The sequence below is a fragment of the Bos grunniens genome, chromosome 21, assembly GCF_055505025.1.
Source record: "Bos grunniens cultivar Pamir isolate PY7600 chromosome 21, Bosgru_T2T1.0, whole genome shotgun sequence".
Lineage (NCBI taxonomy): Eukaryota > Metazoa > Chordata > Mammalia > Artiodactyla > Bovidae > Bos > Bos grunniens.
In genome coordinates this window covers 15,032,097-15,053,672 of record NC_141185.1, presented here as the reverse complement: position 1 = coordinate 15,053,672, position 21,576 = coordinate 15,032,097, and the positions used below count along the sequence as shown (strand labels likewise).

General features: G+C 37.8%; 1 protein-coding gene and 1 non-coding gene across 12 annotated transcripts in view; one reads left to right on the top strand and one right to left on the bottom strand.

Moving 5' to 3' along the window:
* WDR76 (WD repeat domain 76) overlaps window positions 1-19,542 on the top strand; it is a 54,556-nt gene extending 35,014 nt beyond the window's left edge. For 8 of the 11 annotated variants that reach the window (XM_086363249.1, XM_086363242.1, XM_086363246.1 and 5 more), the window contains 5 exons: window positions 2,316-2,474; window positions 9,775-9,992; window positions 10,582-10,734; window positions 12,647-12,700; window positions 18,004-19,542. In XM_086363249.1, the coding sequence (XP_086219375.1) occupies window positions 2,316-2,474; window positions 9,775-9,992; window positions 10,582-10,734; window positions 12,647-12,700; window positions 18,004-18,259 (840 nt within the window). In that variant the 3' untranslated portion in view covers window positions 18,260-19,542. The remainder of the gene's footprint in view (window positions 1-2,315; window positions 2,475-9,774; window positions 9,993-10,581; window positions 10,735-12,646; window positions 12,701-18,003) is intronic. The other 3 variants (XM_086363250.1, XM_086363241.1, XM_086363245.1) reach the window with 1 other exon arrangement.
* A 122-nt stretch (window positions 19,543-19,664) lies between these two features.
* On the bottom strand, window positions 19,665-19,734 carry TRNAR-UCG (transfer RNA arginine (anticodon UCG)). The gene has a single exon. It is a non-coding gene; the product is annotated as a tRNA-Arg (tRNA).
* Window positions 19,735-21,576: the final 1,842 nt, after the last annotated feature.

Genomic DNA, 21,576 nt, shown 5'->3' with positions numbered 1-21,576 from the left:
ATCTCAGAAAGTTCTTTTGGACAGTGATGCTGTGGAGCAAGTTAATAACAGCATTAATTTTGGTAAAATAAGGCTCAAAGATAAGATAACAAACAACGGAATGAAGGAGACAGCAAAACTAAGGAAACAAATTGAAAATCAGTGAAACTAATAAATTAGAAGGAACAGAATAAACATTGCTGAAAATAAAATTACTGATATTAAAGGAAAGATTTGAGGTTATCTTAAATACAGATGAAAAAAGTCTTAAGGGAAAAGCCAGAATTGGATTGGCACATTTGAAAATGTATGAAATGTTCTCGGAAACTTTGGAGCTTAAAGGACAAAGAATTCTTCAGGTAGGAAAAACAAATTATATTCAAGGGGAGAAGCCAGGCTTGCCTCAGTTTTCTACAACATTTTATGTAATGTCTACAAAGTTCTGAGGGAAGGAAGTGTGGCCTGGAATACATAGGTAGCCCAGATATTATTCTTATGTAAAGGCAGCAGGTAGGTATTTTCACATGTGAAAAAACTCAAGAAATTCAAGACCTATGAGTTCATCTGGAAAAAACTACTTGATAGAAAATCTCAGCCAGTTAAAAGTAAGTCAAAATTAAGAATTCACAAGTGAAGAAGCTTGACAGAAGAATCAATGATTGAGTATTGAATCCATTTAAATGAAGAACTAATATTAAACAGCAATATGAATTATGGTTACAGAACTAGATATGAATGTTGTTAAACTGGACAAAATTAAATATAGAGATGGAAAAAGGGGAGATTGGAGGGTGGGAGGAAATAGTGTCCTCAATCAATAGAAATTTAAAATTGAGACATCCATAGTTAAATTTAAAAATAAAGCTTAATGACTGTAAGGGCTTTATGCTTTATACTGTTTCCTTCTTAGATAACTCTTGTAAAGAAATACTTGAAATTCAAAAATTCCTTCAGCTTGCTTTTCTTTTATTATTTTAAAGTATAGTTAAATTTAATACTATTAAAAGTGGCCTTCCCCATCCCACCCCCCAAAAAATCTTCTCTGTCCTTCTGTCTATATAAGTAACTACATGTAAAGACATCTATAATGATTGCTTAATATTTCAGTGATAATTTTGGTCAATTTTGGGTTTTGAATGATTTTTCAGAACTTTTGTCTGGAGCGTATTGTTTTTCTAAAAAATATATGCTGTGGACAAATATGCCAAAGTGTTAACAGTGGTTAACTCTGGGTAGGAGAAGGAGTATGTGTGGTTGTAATTTTTTTCCTTTTTTTAAAAGGAATTTTTCTTTCTTTCCTTTAAAATTTTTTTCTCTTTAAAAACTTAAATAAAAAAGACAAAAACAGTGCTTGAGTATTTCAGAGCAGACCAGGCTAGATTTGGAGATGATAGTTGTTGGTTCATAGTATAACATGTGGTATAGGAATATAGTGTGGAAATTCGAAACATGATGATTTCAGAGTTGATAATCCAGTAGTGAGAGGATAATCTTTAGAAGCAGTAATATTACTACAGAAATTCAAATACATGCATTTTTCATGGGGTATTTAGGGGATTTTTTTTTTTTTTTTCCAGTTGCTAAGTCGTGTCTAACTCTTTGTGATTCCATGGACTGCAACATGCCAGGCATCCCTGTCCTTCAATATCTCCTGGAGTTTGCTCAAACTCACGTCCATTGAGTCAGTGATGCTATCTAACCATCTTATCCTCTGCCGCCCCCTTCTCCTCTTGCCCTCACTCTGCCACCCCCTTCTCCTCTTTCCCTCAATCTTTTCCAGCATCAGGGTCTTTTCCAATGAGCCAGCTCTTCGCATCAGGTGGCCAGAGTATTTAGGGGATAAAATATTTTAAAAACTATCATTTTGGGCCAGAACCAAACAACTTAGGAAAATTGTGCTCAGGATGATATACTCATAGAGAAGCATACTTAGCAAGCAAAGTAGAAGTAATGTTGATGTATTTTAGTAGGAAGGAACTATCCTGTGTGTGCAATAAAAAGTAAATCTCACATTTCCTGAGGATTTCATGAAATGAAGTCAGAATAAGCAGTAATTATTTCCCCTCTGCATTATGAAAAACTAGTTGTCTAGTGGTAAAAAACTGGAAACTTAAAATAAATGAGACTTAATTCTGTTGGATTGAAAATTAGGAAAATAGCTTAGAGTCTAAAGTTTCTAGTTCTGACTTTCTAATTGGGAGGTTGGGTATATAATAGACTGAGAAAAGACTGAATATAATACAGACAAAAATATTTTAATGACTTAATGACATAGAATATATTACTGTTTCTCACCAGTTTTTGTCTCTCTCTCCCTACCCCTAACTCTCTTCCAGACTCACCAACCTAAAGAGGATGGAGTTTATCTTTTTCAGCCCCACAGTCAGCCGGTCAGCTGTCTTTACTTCTCACCTGCCAATCCGGCTCACCTGCTGTCACTGAGCTATGATGGCACATTACGCTGTGGGGACTTTTCCAGGGCTGTTTTTGAAGAGGTAAATGTTAATGTGTTTACTTATTGACCTTAGATGATATTCTAGATTCTTTATGAAATGCCACATGAATGATTATTATACCATCAGACTGGATGAGATGGGATGGAACAGGGACTTTAGAACTATTCTGCCTAAATTCATATCCCATCTGGTACTCTTTGTGTGACCTTGGCAAGTTCCTTTACCTCTTTGTGTCTCAGTTTCCTTAGTTTTGAAATGAAACAGTAATAATATTTACCTTACAGGACTGTCACGAGGATTAAGTGAGTTAATGTAGATAAAGTACTTAAAACAGAGCCTGGCACATGAGAGATTTTTGCTCTTATTTTTTATTTTTGCAAAAATCTTTTAAAGACAATAACCTATTCTTCTGTTTTAAGGCTTAAAACTTGTCTTTTATTCAGGAAAAATATTAGAATATTATTATATTTTTGTTTATTATTTCTAGCCTTTGCAGATATGAATTTTGTGAGGCTGATTCTTAGATGTGACAGAAAAGACTATAGAGAAATTCATCACATAACAAATAGTACTATAGCACATTATATCTAAAACATATGGCAAGTCTACATTAACTCACTTAATGTATCACAGAAACTATAAAATTTGTTTTTTTTGTCTTCTAGCTAAGATTTATCAGGCCTACATGCCATATATATATCTGATAATAGATTAGCTCAGCTATTTTTATCTGGTGAAGTTAGAATGAAATACTGCAATTGGATGTGATAAAATTGTACTCTGGCAAGAAATGGACACCCAGGCAATTTCGTTCAGAACATCTTAGGCCAGGTTTATTCATAACCACCTGTTGAGGATAAGGTCTTTTCCTGGGCTAATCTAGCCTCTATGAGGTCAGATTAAGTTGAAGTCTGTTTAAGAATAGTTGAAAGATGTTAGGCTCATACTTGTGACTATCCATCTGCTGAAAGATACTCTACCAAGATAAATAGCCTTTACCCCTTGAAGGTTTTCTAATCCATTTGATCTCTGGTTGGGTAGACCAGAAGCTTCCAAAGGCCTGAGGAATCCTCACAGTATTTGATCCCAGTGATTACATTTGGTCTCCTACTTAAATATCTGCTACTTAATGCTTACAACAAACATGTCATTTCAAGTGAGCTTTCACATTTGCTCATTAACCATATTAGATTTCCTCATTAAGAGAATTCTTATAAATTAAACCCTTTTTCAATGTGAATTTTAATCTTTATGAAGTTTAGGATGGTTTAGATGTAGGTTTCTACCCTTTAACTTATTTTGAATGAAACTTTTGGAGTTTTTAGACATCCTCAGTATAAGGGCAATTTTATGTGTGAAACAAGAAAACATGATATCATCACTTATGGTTTATTGTCATAAATACTAATTTAATTGATCTAATTTTATGTATGCCTTAATTTTTTATGTAAGCCAGTACTCAAAATTAACACATTCTGATGTCTTTGTAATTATTCTAATGTTCTGTGTACAGATTATTCATAATTACTTACATGAGTTTTTCTTAATACATGTATTTATTGAAGTAGAGTTGACTTACAATGTTTCAGGTGCACAGCAAGGTGATTCAGTTATACATATTATTTTTCAGATTATTTTCCATTATAGGTTCTTAAAAAATATTGACTATAGGTCCCTGTGCTATACAGTAAACCTTTGTTACTTGTTGCATCTATTTTTTTTAAATTAGAAATCTAGCATTCTCTTCATACTAAGTCAAACAAGTGGAATCAAAATGTCATAAATTTTTTAGTTAGGTGAAAATTCATAAGTTTTCTAAAATACATATATTATGCATAACATATATATATGTATACAAAAGTTTTTCTGCTGTGCTTGATAAAGGCTTGAGAGAGAGCATAAAAAAATATAGATGGAGAAATTGGAAAACCTAAACTGAATGAAATGGAGCACTGAGTATGAAGAAAAGATGAAACAAACTAGATGAAAGTAAAAGATCATCATCTAGTCTGGTTGGTTTTAAACATGGCTGCTCATTAGAAACATATCTGGAGCTTTGGACAAAAAAAGCAGTACCTAGGCATTTGTAATTCTGATATGCATCTGGATTTTAAAAAGTGATTATAGGTTTTCTTATTAAATGGTAGCTTTGGTGATAGAGAATTCTATTATTTTTCTGTTGATCAATCATGATACAATGGTATTAAGTGAGTAATAGTTCAGTTCAGTTGCTCAGTTGTGTCCAACTCTTTGCGACCCCATGGACTGCAGCACGCCAGGCTTCCCTGTCCATCACCAACTCCTGGAACTTACTCAGACTCATGTCCATTGAGCCAGTGATGCCATCCAACCATCTCATCCTCTGTCATCCCCTTCTCCTCCCTCCCGCCTTTGATCTTTCCTAGCATCAGGGTCTTTTCCAGTGAGTCCGTTCTTCACATCAGGTGGCCAAAGTGTTGGAGCTTGAGCTTCAGCATCAGTCCTTCCAATGAATATTCAGGACTGATTTCCTTTAGGAGGGACTGGTTTGATCTCTTTGCAGTCCACCCTGTCCACCCTTCAGCCTTTCCCAGAATCAGGATCTTTTCCAGTGAGTCATCTCTTTGCATCAAATGGCCAAAATATTGGAGCTTCTGCTTCAGCATCCGTTCTTCCAATGACTATATACAGGGTTGATTTCCTTTTGGATTCACTAATTTGATCTCCTTGCAGTCTAAGGGATTCCCAAAAGTCTTCTCCAGTATCACAGTTTGAAAGCATCAATTCTTCAGTACTCAGTCTTCTTTAGGGTCCAGCTCTCACATTTGTACATGATTATTGGAAAAACCATATCTTTGACCATACAGATCTTTGTTGGCCAAATGATGTCTCTGCTTTTTAATGTGCTGTCTAGGTTTGTCATAGCTTTTCTTCCAAGGAGCAAGCGTCTTTTAAATTCATGGCTGCTGTCATCGTCTACAGTGATTTTGGAGGCCAAGTAAATAAAATATGTCACTACTTCCACTTTTCCCCTTCTACTTGCCATGAAGTGATAGGACCGGATGCCATGATTTTAGTTTTGAATGTTGAGTTTCAGGCTAGCTTTTTCACTCTCCTCTTTCAGCCTCATCACGAGGCTCTTTAGTTCCTTTTTACTTTCTGCCATTAGAGTGGTATTATCTGCATATCTGAGGTTGTTGATATTTCTCCTGGCAATCTTGATTCCAGCTTGTGCTTCATCCAGTGTGGCATTTCACATGATGTACTCTGCATATAAGTTAAATAAGCAGGGTGACAATATATATCCTTGATGTACTCCTTTCCCAATTTGGAACCAGTCCATTGTTACATGTCCGGTTCTTACTGTTGCTTCTTGACCGTCATACAGGTTTCTCAGGAGAGAAACCATCTTTTTAAGAATTTTCCATAGTTTGTTGTGATCCAAACAGTCAAAGACTTCAGTGTGGTAAGTGAAACAGAAGTAGTTGTTTTTTGGAATTCTCTTGCTTTCTCCATCATCCAGTGAATGTTGGCAATTGCATTTCTGGTTCCTCTGCCTTTTCTAAACCCAGCTTGTACATCTGAAAGTTCTCTATTCATATGCTGGTGAAGCCTAGCTTGAAGGATTTTGAGCATAACTTTACTAGCATGTGAAATGAGTGCAATTGTACAGTAGTCTGAACATTCTTTGTCATTGCCCTTCTTTGGGGTTGGAATGAAAACTAACCTTTTCCAGTCCTGTGGTCACTGCTGACATATTTTCCAAATTTGCTGACATATTGAGTGCATCACTTTAACATCATCATTTAGGATTTTAAGTAACTCAGCTGGAATTCTGTCACCTCCACTAGCTTGTTTGTAAGTAATGCTTCCTAAGGCCACTTGACTTCACATACTAGGATGTCTGGCTCTAGGTGAGTGACCATACCATTTTGGTTACGTGGGTCATTAAGACTTTTTTTTGTACAGTTCTTCCGTGTATTCTTACCATCTCTTCTTAATCTCCTCTGCTTCTGTTAGGTCTGTATCGCTTCCATCCTTCATTGTGCCCATCCTTGAATGAAATGTTCCCTTGATATCTTCACTTTTCTTGAAGAGATCTTTAGTCTTTCCTATTCTGTTGGTTTCCTCTACTTCTTTGCATTGTTCATTTAAAAAGGCCTTTTTTATCTCTCCTTGCTGTTCTCTGGAACTCTGCACTCAGTTGGGTATATCTTTCCCTTTCTCGCTTGCTTTTCACTTCTCTTCTTTCCTCAGCTATATGTAAAGCCTCCTTAGACAACGATTTTGCCTTTTTGCATTTCTTTTTCTTTTGGATGGTTTTGGTCACTGCCTCCTGTACAGTGTTACAAATCTCTGGCCATAGTTTGAAGAACTGTGGCACTCTGTCTACCAGATGGAATACCTTGAATCTATTCTTCACCTCCCCTGTATAATCATACAGGATTTATTTAGGTCATACCTGAATGGTCTAGTGGTTTTCCCTACTTTCTTCAATTTAAGTCTGAATTTTGCAATAAGAAACTGATGGTCTGAGCCACAGTCAGCTCCAGGTCTTGTTTTTGCTGACAATATAGAGCTTCTCCATCTTTGTCTGCAAAAAATATAATCAGTCTGATTGCAATATTGACTACCTGGTGATGTCCATGTGTAGAATGGTCTATTGTATTGTTAGAAGAGGGTGTTTGCTATGACCAGTGCATTCTCTTGGCAAAACTCTATTAGCCTTGCAGTGCTTCATTTTGTACTCCAAGGCCAAACTTGCTTGTTACTCCAGGTATCTCTTGACTTCTTACTTTTGCATTCCAGTCCTCTCTGATGAAAAGGACATCATTTTCTTTTTGGTGTCAAATCTACAAGTTCTTGTAGGTTTTCATAGAACTGTTCTGCTTCTTTGGCCTAAGTGGTTGGAGCATAGACTCAGATTATTGTGATGCTGAATGGTTTGCCTTGGAAATGAACCAAGATTATTCTTTCATTTTTGAGATTGTACCCAAGTACTGTATTTTGGACTCTTTTGTTGACTATGAGGGCTACTCGTTTTCTTCTAAGGGATTCTTGCCCACAGTGGTCATCTGAATTAAATTTGCCCATTCCCGTCCATTTTAGTTCATTGATTCCTAAGTTGTCCTAAGAGTTTTTTAAAAAAATGTCAGTGTTGTGAATGAAGTCATAGTTTAAAAAACATGGTGAGAGTGAAGTTTATGGTATAGGAAATACTACATCTCAGTAAAACTGTAAAAAGAAATTAAGAAGGGGAAAAAAGAAATAGCCCAACCCACGTGCAGACTTGATTCTGTCTGACAGATGTCAACAGACAGCTGTCAGACGCCTTGAAGTTGAGGCAGAGGTGTCAGTAACTAAAGCTTTAGTCTCCTGGATTGTGGTCTAGTAAAATGGTGTTGAGGATAAATAACACCATTTTGGGGATTCTCGATCTGTAGATCAATCTTGCCATCTCCTACTTGAGTGTGTCCAGTTTACCTTGATTCATGGACCTAGCATTCCAGGTTCCTATGCACTACTGTTCTTTATAGCGTTGGACTTTACTTTCACCACCAGACACATCCAAAACTAAGCATCATTTCTGCTTTGGCCCAGCCGCTTCATTCTTTTTGGAGCTATTAGTAATTGCTCTCTGCTCTTCCCTCATAGCATGCTGGACCCTTTCTGATTTGGAGGGGGGCGGTGTCCATCTTCCGGTGTTCTGTCTTTTTGCCTTTTTATACTGTTCATGAGGTTTTCCTGACAAGAATGCTGGCTTGGGTTGCCATTTCCTTCTCCAGTGGACCATATTTTGTCAGAACTCTTCAGTGTGACCTGTCTGTCTTGGGTGGCCCTGCACAGCATTACTCGTAGTGTCATTGAGTTAAACAAGCCCCTTCGCCATGACAAGGCTGTTGTTCATGATGGGGATTTGCTTATTAGTAATTATTGTAATTATTTAAAGAAATGTCTGTCTGGATCTTTGCCTGTTTTTAATTGGGTTATCTGTGTTTTTAGTATTGAGTTGTCAAAGTTCTCCACTTATTTTTTTAAAAGTCAGGTTTATTGAGGTATACAGTACATGCTATAAAACTTACCTATTTTAGGTGTGCAGTTTTATGAATCTTGGCAAACTTATGTAACCACCAGTGCAATCAAGACACAGAAAATTTCCTTCACCTGAAAAAAATTACCTCATGACCCTCTGCAGCTAGTCCTCTTTTCTTTCCCAAGCCCCTGGAAACCAGTGATGTGATTACTGTCCATATAATTAAAAAAAATTTTTATTGGTGTATAGTGGATTTACAGTGTTATGTTTCAAGTGTATAGCACAGTAAATCAGTTATACATATTATCCACAAGATTCTTTTCCCATATAGACCTTTACAAAGTATTGAGTACGGTTCTGTGTGCTATATAGCAGGTTCTTATTAGTTACTTTATATGTATTAGTGTGTATATGTCAGTCCCAATTTATCCACCCCCCCATCTCCTGGTAAACACAGTTTATTTTCTACGTACATGACTCTACTTCTGTTTTGTAAATAAGTTCATTTGTACCTTTTTTTTAGGTTCCACATGTAAGCAATATATGATATTTGTCTGTATCTGATTTACTTAGAATGACAATCTATAGGTCCATCCATGTTTCTGCAAATAGCATTAGTTTGTTATTTTTTGTGGCTGACATTCCATCAGGGTGTTCCTGGTGGCTTAGATGGTAAAAAATCTACCTGCAGTGTGGAGAGACCTGGGTTCGATCCCTGGGTTGGGAAGAAACCCTGAAGAAGGGAATGGCTACCCACTCCAGTATTCTGGCCTGGAGAATTCCATGGACTGTATAGCCCATGGGGTCACAGAGAGTTGGACATGACTGAGTGACTTTCACTGAAACTGAATATTCCATCATATATATGTACCACATCTTCTTTATCCACTCCACTGTGGATGCACCCTTTAGGTTGCTTCCATGGCTTGGCGATTGTAAATAGTGCTGCTGTGAACATTGGGGTGCACATATCTTTTTGAGTTTCAATTTGTATTTGAGTAGAATTCAAATTCAGTCCATTTCCTAGTAAGTTTCAGGGTAGATCTGCAACTGAGTTTTATTGGATTTAAGAGATTTAGGATGTAGCCCCAACATGGGTGGATGGGCCGTTTGATTGCAGGCAAGTCTTAGAGTTGATCAGTGCCTTCGATTCCATCTCTGCAAAAGAGGATGACCGTTTTGTCCTGTGTTTCTTGTGGGGATGATGGGAGGATAAATGAGGTATTTGGAGTAAAGTGTTGTATTACTTTTTTAACAAAGAATTTATGCATTGGCTTTTTTTAAAAGAAGAGCATTACTTAAGTTGATTGTTCCTTATATCCTTAGGTATATAGAGATGAAACAAGAAGCTTTTCCTCCTTTGACTTCTTGACAGAAGATGCCTCCACTTTAATAGTAGGTCACTGGGATGGAAGTATGTCACTAGTGGACAGGCGGACTCCTGGAACTTCTTGTGAGAAACTCATCAAAACTTCTTTGAGCAAAATAAGAACTGTTCATGTGCACCCGGTGCAGAGACAGTATTTGATCACTGCAGGATTAAGGTATGTTCTTCATCAAATTTTATGATACAGATGTTTTAACTTTAGGAATACTGTTTTAGTTTGATTGACAAAGACTTTTTTGTGATACCCACGGACCAAATAATTTTCCTTTCTATGCTAATTTCAGGGTGTTTTTTTTTGTTTTGTTTTAGTTTTTTTGTGATTCTTTAAAATGAGATTTAATACATAGTAAAAATATTGAAACAAATATACATTTTTGTTTTCCCTGGTCTCGTGCATTTACTTCAGTCTTTTGAGAAGAAAATCTGTAAAAAAAAAAAAAATATAAGTTAAATGGGACCTACAGTTTCTTAGTCTGTGTTAACTTTTTTCTTGAGGCGATGAGAAAACTAGCTAGAATCTTGTCTCTCTATACCCACCTGGTTACATAGATATGCTATAATTTTGGAATTTTTCTAATTTTTAATCTATGCCCGTGTTCTTAAAATGAATACCGAAGATTAGAGGGGCCTGTCTTAACTGTTCTTCAGCGTAGTGTGTATTTGAGTGTTTGATTTATGTTCCGTGCTATTGTAGAAGCTTACTCTGTGTACTGTGATAACACTGAGAATTATTCCTCCTGTTACAGGGACATTCATGTTTATGATGCAAGATGCCTGAATCTCAGTAGAAACCAGCCTTTGATTTCTTTAACTGAACACACAAAGAGCATTGCTTCAGCCTATTTTTCACCTCTTACTGGTAACAGAGTAGTAACCACATGTGCTGATTGTAAGCTGAGGTAAATTGGGAAGACAGAATACGTTGTTAAGAGTCTGTAATTACTGTGTTAACCAGTAGCTTTCTTTACTATTACTCCTTATTAAATCACTAGTGTTAACTGTTTTGTAGCCATGTCTAGGTTCCCAAAGATCAACTATTTGTACTTAATAGCATTTCAGCAGTTTTGGAATCTGTAAATTTCCTTGAGATTGGCAAGGAAGGTCTGTAGCTACCCTGGGGAATGATGTCAGGCTTTCCTTTTAGCACTGAAATCTGATGAAATCAGGTTTGTGATATCTTGTGTGAAAGTCACTCAGTCGTGTCCAGCTCTGTGACCCCATGGATTGTAACCTGTCAGGCTCCTCTGTCCGTGGAATTCTCCAGGCCACAATACTGGAGTGGGTAGCCGTTCAGGAGATCTTCCCAACCCAGGGATTGAACCCTCCGCATTGCAGGAGGATTCTTTACCATCTGAGCCACCAGGGAAGCCTAAGAACACTGGAATGGGTGACCTATCCCTTCTCCAGTAGATCTTCCCGACTGAGGATCAAACTGTGGTCTCCTGGATTGCAGGTGGATTCTTTACCAACTGAGCTACCAGGGAAGCCCTTCTGTGTGATATCTTGGACAGAAGATAATTTTAGCATAGGAAGAAGCTCTTACTCTGGGGATAGTGGGATCCCTCCCACAAGTCAAGTGCTGAATTGAAGTTTCAGAGCCCTTAGCCATGGGCAGGCAGAAAAGATAGCAAAAACTGGGTCTCTGTACAAACTACTGGATAAAATTTTATGATTTTAGCTTTGGTACCGTTCTATAGCTACTACCTAAAAATAGATTTTAAAATGTAATATAAGCCAGTTGAACAAAAATAGAAAATAATGCCAATTTTTAAAAATGTGGAGAATGTTAACGCAACAATGAAGGAAATAATTTTGTTCTCTTCTAAAATCCACAATTTTGCTTAACATTGCAAGCAGTTCTCAATTTATGAGACTTTTACCTTAAGTGATTTTGGAATGTGTTCATTATTCACTCAACAAGTATCTGTTGAATGTATACTGTGGGCTGGGCTCTAGAAAATCACCTAATTTCTGTTTAGACCCATATATTGGGAAGAACATGGTTTATAGTGTGTGACAGGTGCCCTGTTATTTCCTAGTAAAGTCTGTGAGCATTACCAGGTAGTACATTAAGAAATTTCATCACTGGGCAATGACAGCCCAGTGTCCCCTTTCCACCCATGCAGTTTTCTTTGTCTTAAGGACCACTTAACTTGTCCCATTCCTGTTCATTTGCACTGCAGACTTTACTCTTGTGATTTGGCTTTCTGGTAATCTCATTAGAGTTCTAGTGCCAAGAAATGGCAGTGGGATAGCTAGGCACAAGGAGAAGGGTGAGGTGGTGATGACATGGCTACTTTCTGCCAGGGTGCTTAGTGGAGGCTTCTGAGCTCCTGCAGTTGCCCCACAGAGTTCCTCCCCTTAGTTGCTGGCCAGTCAGTCTTGCCAGAGCCTGGAAGTGACGGTAGGACGCCTTCAGTCGATGAGTCTCATAGGCAAATTGCTCGTGATACATGCCTGCACTTTTAGGTTATTTGTGCATTTTCAGACAACATCCGTTATGTGTGACCTATATTACTGTGAATCTGATTATAGAGTCTGGATTATCACTGTAGAATGTACACTTAAGTTTGGAATAGTGTTTAGTTTCCATACTAAACTCTAAGAACTGAATTTTACGATATTCTTTGTAACATTTATAAATATATTAGCTAGCTGAGGTTTGTTAGAACCTGATCCTATATATTTTAAAACAACAACCATTATCATAAACCAATGAAAAGCTTGTTAAATACCCTGATGATATTTCAGAAAAATCTCAAGAAATAATAAAAAGAGTGTGCTTCTTTATTCTTGCTGTTTATTTTGCAGAATCTTTGACAGCAGCTGTATATCCTCGAAGATTCCTCTTCTTACCACCATCAGGTCAGTGCCCATATGCCAAATAATGTGGACCCTGGATTACTATGAGCTCTTTGTTGGACTGCATACATTAGACATCTGATTATCGAAGAGATGTATAGGTCTGATTTTATATTACAGTGTTCCTGGTTACTTGTTCCTATCCCATCCGGAAGAGTTCTTGCTTCCAGGTTGCCTGTGTCTACAAAGAGGTTCTGTCTCTTTTAGTCTGTAGCTGTTCTCCGCCTCTGAGTGGTTATTTTTGGTTAAGGTGAATGACTTTATTCAAAAACTGAATTAGTCATGTTACCATATTGAGACTGACCTGCTCGTGAGACTAACTGAAGCACTCTTTATTTGTGCCTGTTTGTTCTGGGCTTAGCTTCCCCATCTTCCTGTTTCTTTGTTTGGTTATCCTCCTTTTGCATCTGCTACTTTTAATATATGTATTTTACATCAAACTTTACTCAATGTCTGCTTCCTACACATACTTCTTTATCAGCATTTATAAAGTTGGGGACAGGGTATGCAATATATGTTAACTGTTGCTTCATGAGTTTTATAATCTGTAGCTGCTGCTGCTGCTAAGTCGCTTCAGTCGTGTCCGACTCTGTGCGACCCCAGAGACGGCAGCCCACTAGGCTCCTCTGTCCCTGGGATTCTCCAGGCAAGAACACTGGAGAGACTATATTTAATATGCTTATTTTCTTTGTCACAGAATTTCCCCTCTTTGTTTCCTTTTTCAAACTTTATTAACTATAGTTTATTGACTTCTAGTGTGTATTTTAAAAAAATTATCTAGGGTGATGATTCTGGGGTCAGTAGAGATACGGTCATTGAATGGCAGTGGGAAATGAGGCTCTCCATTGTTCATCCTTCTTTAATAAGAAAGGGCTGTTGGTGGTGTTGCAATGCAGAGAATAAAAGGGCAGTGCTTTGTTTTTTGTTTTGGAAAGCAGTGAAGAGCCCCACATATATCTAAATGGTTTTTTACCTTATTTTTAGTTGTGATTATAAACACCTAACAGTAAGTCAGCCACCTTAACTATTTATATGTATACAGTTAAGTAGCATTAGGTGTGATCACGTTGTGCAACAGAGTTCTAGAATTTTCTATCTTGCAAAACTGAACCTGGCCCATGAGACATTAATTCCTCTCTCCCTCTTTTCCAGATTGTGGCAGCCATCTGTCTAGTTTGCGTTTCTATGATTTTTACTACTTTAAGTATTTCATATGAGTGAAATCATATAGTATTTGTTTTTTTGTGAAGGGTTTATTTCACTTAGCATAATGTCCTCGATGTTCATCCATGTTCTGGCATGTAACGGGATCTTCTCCCTTTTTAAAGGCTGCGTAATAATTCCATTGCATGTATATGCCATATTTTCTTTATCCATTCACCTCTTGATTGACATTTGGGTTGTTTCTACCTCTTGACTATTGTGAAAAAGGCTACAGTGAACAAATGGGTGTAAAGGTATCTCTTCAAGATCCTATTTTGAATTCTTTTGGATAATACCCAGAAAGGAGATTTTAATGGATCATCTGATAATTCTATTTTCAATTTTTTGATGAACCTCTATACTGTTTTCCCATAGCTGCCAAACCATTTTACATTCCAGGAGTGCACTAGAGTTCTAATTTCTCTTTATATGTATCAATACTTATGCTGATGATTGTGAGGTAATATATCATTGTGATTCTGATTTGCATTTCTCTAATGATTAGTGATGATAAACATCTTTTCATATGCTTATTGACCATTTGTCTATCTTCTTTGGAGAATTGTCTATTTAGGTCTTTTGCTTATTTTTGAATTACATCATTTTTGTTGTTGAGTTACAGGAATTCCTTACATATTCTGCATACTGGTCCCTTATCAAATATATGATTTTCACATGCTTTCTACCATTTTGTGGGTTGCCTTTTCAGTCTGTTGATTGTTTCCTTTGCACAGTTTATAAGTATGATGTAGATTTGTCTATTTTTGCTTTGGTTGCCTGTACTTTTGGTGTCATATCCAAAAAATCATTGCTAAATCCAGTGTACTGAAACTTTCCCCTTCTATGTTTTATTAAGAGTTCCAAGTCTTAGGTATAGGTCTTTAATCAACTTTGAGTTGATTTTAGTATATAGTATAAGGTTATGCTTGGAGAAGGCAATGGCACCCCACTCCAGTACTCTTGCCTGGAAAATCCTATGGATGGAGGAGCCTGGTAGGCTGCAGTCCATGAGGCCACTAGGAGTTGGACACGACTGAGTGACTTCACTTTCACTTTTCACTTTCATGCATTGGAGAAGGAAATGGCAGCCCACTCCAGTGTTCTTGCCTGGAGAATCCCAGGGACGGGGGAGCCTGATGGGCTGTTGTCTATGGGGTCGCACAGAGTTGGACACGATTAAAGTGACTTAGTAGCAGCAGCAGCATAAGGTTATGCTGGTTTAGTCACTGCATCATCTGTGACTCTTGCAACCTCATGGACTGTAGCCCGCCAGGCTTCTCTGTCCATGGGATTTTCCAGGCAAGAATACTGGAGTGGGTTGCCATTTTCTCCTCCAGGGGATCTTCCCGACCCAGGGATCAAACCCCCATCTCCTACATTGCAGGCAGATTCTTCACCACTGAGCCATCAGGGTTACTGTCCAATATTATTCTTTTGCATGTGGATATCTAGTTTTGCCAGCAGAGGGACTCTCCTTTCCCCATTTTGTGGTCTTGGCACCCTTGTTAAGTATCATTTGACTGGGAACGTGAGAGTTTCCTTATAGGCTCTATTCTGTCCCACTGGTCCGTAGCATCTGTCTTTATACCAGTACCATGCTGTCATGGTTTCTGTTGCTTTGTCTAGTATATTTTGAAATCAGGATATATGAGGCCCCCAACTTTGTTCTTCTCTTTAAAGATTATTTTGGCTGTTTGTAATCTCTTGAGCTTTCATATTAATTTTAGGATTTTTTTTCTATTTCTGTAAAACATGCCCTTGGGATTGATTGCATTGGTTGAATTCTATAGATCACTTTGGGTAGTACAGACATTTTAACAATATTGAGTCTTCCAATCCACAGATAATTTATTTGTGTCTTTATTTGTTTGTGTCTTATTTGTGTCTTTTATTTGTTTTAGTAATGCTTTGTAGTTTTCAGTGTACAAATCTTTCATATTTTTGGTTAAATTTATTCCAAAATATTTTATTCTTGTTGATATTATTATAAATGGGATTTAAAGAAATATATTTATTTACTTTTGACTATGCTGGGTTTTTGTTGCCGTGTGCAGACTTTCTCCAGTTGTGGTAAGCAGGAGCTACCCTTCACTGTGGCACATGGGCTTCTTCTTGTGGTAGCTTCTCTTGTTGAGGAGCACGGGTTCCAGAGCACAAGCTCCGTAGCCGTGGTGCACGTTCTTTGTTGCCCCATGGCGTGTGTAATCTTCCCAGACCAGGGATCGAGCCCCTGTGCCCTGCACTGGCAGGTGGATTCTTGACCACTGGACCACCAGGGGAGTCCTGGAGTTGTTTTCTTATTTTCCTTTCTGGATTGGTCATTGTTAGTATGTAGAAATGCAACTGATTTTTGTGTGTTGATTATATCCTGCAAATTTGCTGAGATTTAGTTTTAACTGTGTGTGTGTGTGTGTAGTTCCTACCCAGTTTTCTAACTTCTACCAAATTTCCAGTGTTAAATATGTTGACTAGATGGCAAGAAAGGCATCATTGCTTTTTACCAGATCTTACAGGAAAAGCTTTCAGTCTTTCATCATTGAGTATAACGTTAGCTGTGGGCCTTTAATATATGACCCTTATTTTATTATATTGAGATAGTTTCTGTCTGTTCCTGGTTTGTTGAGTGTTTATCTTGAAAGGGTATTGAATTTTGTCAGATGGTTTTTCAGTACCAGTTGAGAGGATCTTATGATTTTTGTCCTTCGTTCTGTTTATGTGGTATGTCAATTAGTTAGGTTTTGTGTTTTGAACCTTCCTTGCATTCCAGGTATAAATTCAACTTAGTTATGGTATATAACCCTTTTAATGTGCTGTTTGAATTTTTTTGCTGGTATTTTGTTGAGAATTTTACACCAGTATTCATCAGGAATATTTGTCTGTAGGGCTTTTTGTTTTTTTTTCTCCCAGTAGGGTCTTTGTCTGGCTTTGGTATTAGAAGTGTTTGCCTCATAGAATAAGTTAGGATGTGTTCCTTCCTCTTCAGTTTTTTGGAAGAGTTTGAGGAGCATTTGGTGTTAATTCTTACTTCAGTGTTACGTAGAAATCTTTAGTGAAGCCATCTGGTCAGGGGCTTTCTTTGATGGGAAGTTTTTGGTTATTATTTTAATCCCCTTACTAGTTACAGTTCTAGTTAGATTTTCTGTTTCTTTATGATTCAGTCTTGGTAAATTTTATGTGTTTGGGAATGTATTCATTTCTTCTGGATTGTCCAGTTTATTGGTGTATGATTGTTCATAGTATTATAACCCTTTTTCTCTCTGTAACATAAGTTGTAATGTCCCACTTTCATTTCTTATTTTAGTTATTTGCACTTTCTATTTTCTTAATCTAGCTTGCCAGTTTTGTTCTCTTAAAAAAACCAACTCAGTTTATTTTTTCTATTGTTTTTGTATTCTCTAATTCTTTTATCTTTAATCTTTATTATTTCCTTCCTTCTGCTGAGTTTTGGTTTTGATTATTCTTCTTTCTCTAGTTCCTTGAGATGTAGTTAGATTGTTGATTTTGATATCTTTCTTCTTTTTTGATGTTTACTGTTAAAAATTTCCCTCTTAGTATTGCTTTCATAGCATCCCATAGATTTTGATAGTTGTATTTTTATTTGTGTACAGATATCTTCTAATTTCCCTTGTGATTTTTTTCTTTGAGCCTCCAAAGTACTTTTTACCTTAAGGTTGTATAGACTATATAAAACGATTGCAGGGTTTGGTTATTAGGGGAATACAAATATGGGAAATAGATTCTGTTAAATAGCAATAACTTAGATTGTATATTCCTTTATTCTAGGTCTTGTATTTGCATGTGTTAAAAAAAAGGAGGGGCGTGCACTGAGGAAGCTGAACAAAAATGTTGCCATTTCAGTGTGTTCAGTGACCATCCACTGAGCACAAACCACTGCACTCAGCACTGGAGATTCAAAAATGCAGACATCATCTCTCTCCCAGGTTTCAGTCTTGTAGGAAGGATAAGATTAGGTCGTTGATGACTCAGTAACTTGAAACTTGGCAGCGAAAACCAGCATTTAGGAGCAGTGCCATCTTTACCCTCTGCCCATGCTATTCTGAGTTTCTTAACACTGTCTTTCAAAAAAATTGTTTTTTCATTAGGCACAACACCATCACCGGGCGATGGCTGACCAGGTTCCAGGCCGTGTGGGACCCTAAGCAGGAAGACTGTATCGTCGTTGGCAGCATGGCCCAGCCGCGGCGGGTGGAGGTCTTCCACGAGACAGGAAAGTGGGTGCACTCTTTCCTGGGTGGAGAATGCCTTGCCTCTGTGTGTTCCATCAATGCTATGCACCCAACTCGGTATATTTTGGCTGGAGGTAATTCCAGTGGGAGGGTACATGTTTTTATGAATTAAGAAAGTTGTGGAGTTTTGGGTTTGGAAACACCAATTTGTTCAAATTAATCTGTCTAAGGAGCCTAGTAATTCGTGTGGCTTATTCTGTTTGCTTGGTAATATGTACTCTTTAGCGAATGTAAACTTGCTTTGTAAATAGGAATTATGAGCAGAATGTACTCTTAGGAGGACAGAGGCCTTGAAGGTGTTTCTGTAGGATGTGGAGGGCACTGGGGGGACTGTGATGCTTTCAGCACTTTTAACCAGGCCGAATGTTGAGAAATTCTAGCATTATAAATTACAAAGCTTTGAGTGATCAGTGTTTTGGTTGTTTTTGTCTCCTTGATTCTATAGTCATATATAGATTTGTGGTTTATTTTACAGTTTGAAATACATATTTATTTCTAGACTTATATACACTGGAAGGGATCCTGAAAGGTTATCTCATCTGAGTGATTTTGAAACTTAATTTTTTAAACTGAGCACTTTTCCCCCCTTGCCTCTAAATTAAATCTTACATGAAATCCCAAGATAATTGCTGAGAAGCTGTGGTTCACTTGGGCAGGGCCTGGGTCCCTGTGTTGACCTTCTCCTCACTCCTCTCCGTGGCTCCTGAGACACAGCCAGGAAGTCCCAGGGCTTGTAGGCACAGGGTGGGAATATACTAACCCCTGTCACCCAGCATGAGATTACCGTCAGACCAATGTTTCCCAGACTGGGTTGTAGCTATTGATGTGAGTTAAGTGACCATGACCAGTGTCTAAAAAAATGAAAAGGAGATGAATAGTAAAGAATAGCAAACATAATTAGAACAAATATTCTTTTGTGAAACTTAGTTCCATATGCATACATAGCTGTAGGTGTACATGCACATGTATTTTATGATGTAAAATGTATTTCTTTATTACTGTGGTACTGTGGGTCATGGTTAAAGAAGTAAGAGCTCCTACCCTAGAAGGTCCTGGCCAGCTTTATGTGTCCTTGTCTTTTAAACTCTCCAGAGGAGATTTAGTAGCCTGGGAAAGTGTTATGGAATACCATTTCTGGCGTGTATTCATTAAAAATACTTGTTTTCAGAAGCTGTGGCAACTTGAATGTGTCTGTTGGACCCTACTAAATCAGCGACAGAGAGTACTGTGTGTTATTATTGATGCAACTTTTTCTGTTGTTCTTCATTGCCAAACGACTACTGAAAGACTGTTCTAAATAGTTTCAGCAATATGCCTGATTTCTAAGAGGAAATACGATTTTTTCAGAATTGTATGTCACAGAAATAAAGTGATGTGTGTAATTTCCTTGAATAACGTTTTTTTCTTTTTAATATTTATTTATGCATGTGGCCAGGCCATGTCTTAGCTGTGGCACGCAGGATCCTCAGTCTTTGTTGCAATCCACAGGATCTTTAGCTGCAGTATGTGGGACCCAGTTCCCTGGCCAGGGATTGAACCTGGACCCCTGCATCGAGAGCAGTGTCTTAACCACTGGACCACCAGGGAAGTTCCTCCAGCGTTTTGCTTCAATAATTTCCTTCTCTGTAATTAAAGACTAAGCAAGTTTTGAAGCTGATTAAAAGGTTGTGGGTATTTATAAGGAATAAGGTTTCTCTGTTTTCTTGGTGCTGGAATACAGGAATTGATAAGCAAGGTGGAAATATTCATTTATGAAACACAAAGTAAGGCTGTGTGAAGTTGCATAGGTGCATGTGCTTAAATGCTCAATTCTGTCAGACTCTTTGTGACCCCATGGACTGTAGCCTGCCAGGCTCCTCTGTCCATGGGATTCTCTCAGCAAGAATACTGGAGTGGGTTGCCATTTTCTCCTCCAAGGGATCTTCCTGACCCAGGGATCGAACTAGAACTCACACCTCTTATGTCTCCTGCATTGGTGCCACCTGGGGAGCCCTGTGTGAGGTTGAGGTATGTTATAAACTGTTCTGGAAATATTTAAATAAAGACTTTAGGCTCCCTTTCCCTTTTCCAAATCACTTAATTTTATAGGTTCTAGTCGTGGCTGGTTCAGTGGGAATTGTTCTTTTTCTTAACATGTTGAAAACTACTCTTAATCAAATTAGTACTGTCATTTAAGCCTTGAATACTTCGTGGTAATTACCTGGCTTCTGCTATAAATGTTAAAAAATTCTTGATGGTTCTCACTTTTGTGGTCTCTTGCCATTGAAACTTCATAAGCTGTGCTATTGATATCCATTCAAGAGTTCTGTCTTCTTGAGGCAGTGCAGGAAGGAGAGTGAGTAGGGGGCTTGTTTCTTCATGGTAAGCTCTACAATGAAACAGCTGTTTAAATCTAGAAAGCACATAAAGGACAACTGTTCCCTTACGACATCCTTAAACTGTATTCTGTTGTGAAAGGCACTTTTCCCAGAGACTTGCTTAAAGCCATGTGGCTTCTGTCATTCTGTGTATGTTATGTTTGCTCTCTCTCCTTCCCAGATAAACCTTTTGTGTGTGTTGGCCTTTATAATATCTCATAACCATGTAAGCCCTGAATTCTACTGGTGTTATTTTCTTTGCAATGCCTTTTTTTTTTTAATGTGACATTAAGGAGGAAGGAGATGATCTCGTTTGGGGTGAATGGAGACTTGGTCAGACTAAGAGAAACTGCAAGTGACTAAGGACTGATAGACTCTTAATTGCTTAAGACCTGTTTTAGTATTCTGGCTTTTGAGTTACCTTTCCACAGAGATTTTGCAAAGGCACTTCTCCAGGAAAGCAGAGAGCTTTAGGGCTGTGGTTCAAAGATTTAAATATTTCCTCATCCAGGGGACGAGGAGGAGGGCAGAGAAGTGCCTTCTGTATCAAACGTGAAGGAAAAAATAGATGCCCTCTGTCTTCAGATTCCAGAAACTTAGGCATCTCATTTGTTAGGCTGTCCCTTCTGATTTGTTTTGTTTTTCCTTTTTAATACAGAGTTGGGCTTCCCTTGTGGCTCAGCTGGTAAAGAATCCACCTGCAATGCAGGAGACCTGGGTTTGATCCCTGGGTTGGGAAGATCCCCTGGAGAGGGGAAAGGCTACCCACTCCAGTATTCTGGCCTAGAGAATTAATTCTATGGACTGTATAGTCCACGGGGTTGCAAAGAGTCGGACACAACTGAGCGACTTTCACTTCACTGATGGCCAATCTAAGACAGCATAGACCCATAATTCTGGTTCATTTGGCTGTGTTTGACTTTTCAAATGAAAAGGTGGAATTTTGTGAGGAAGGTAACATTTAGTACAGTTACCCAGAGTGAGAAATAAAACATCTTAATATATGTTTTCCTAAAATAGAATCTATGTGAGGAAATGTTTTGTAAGTATCTTTGGGGTGTCTTACTCCACT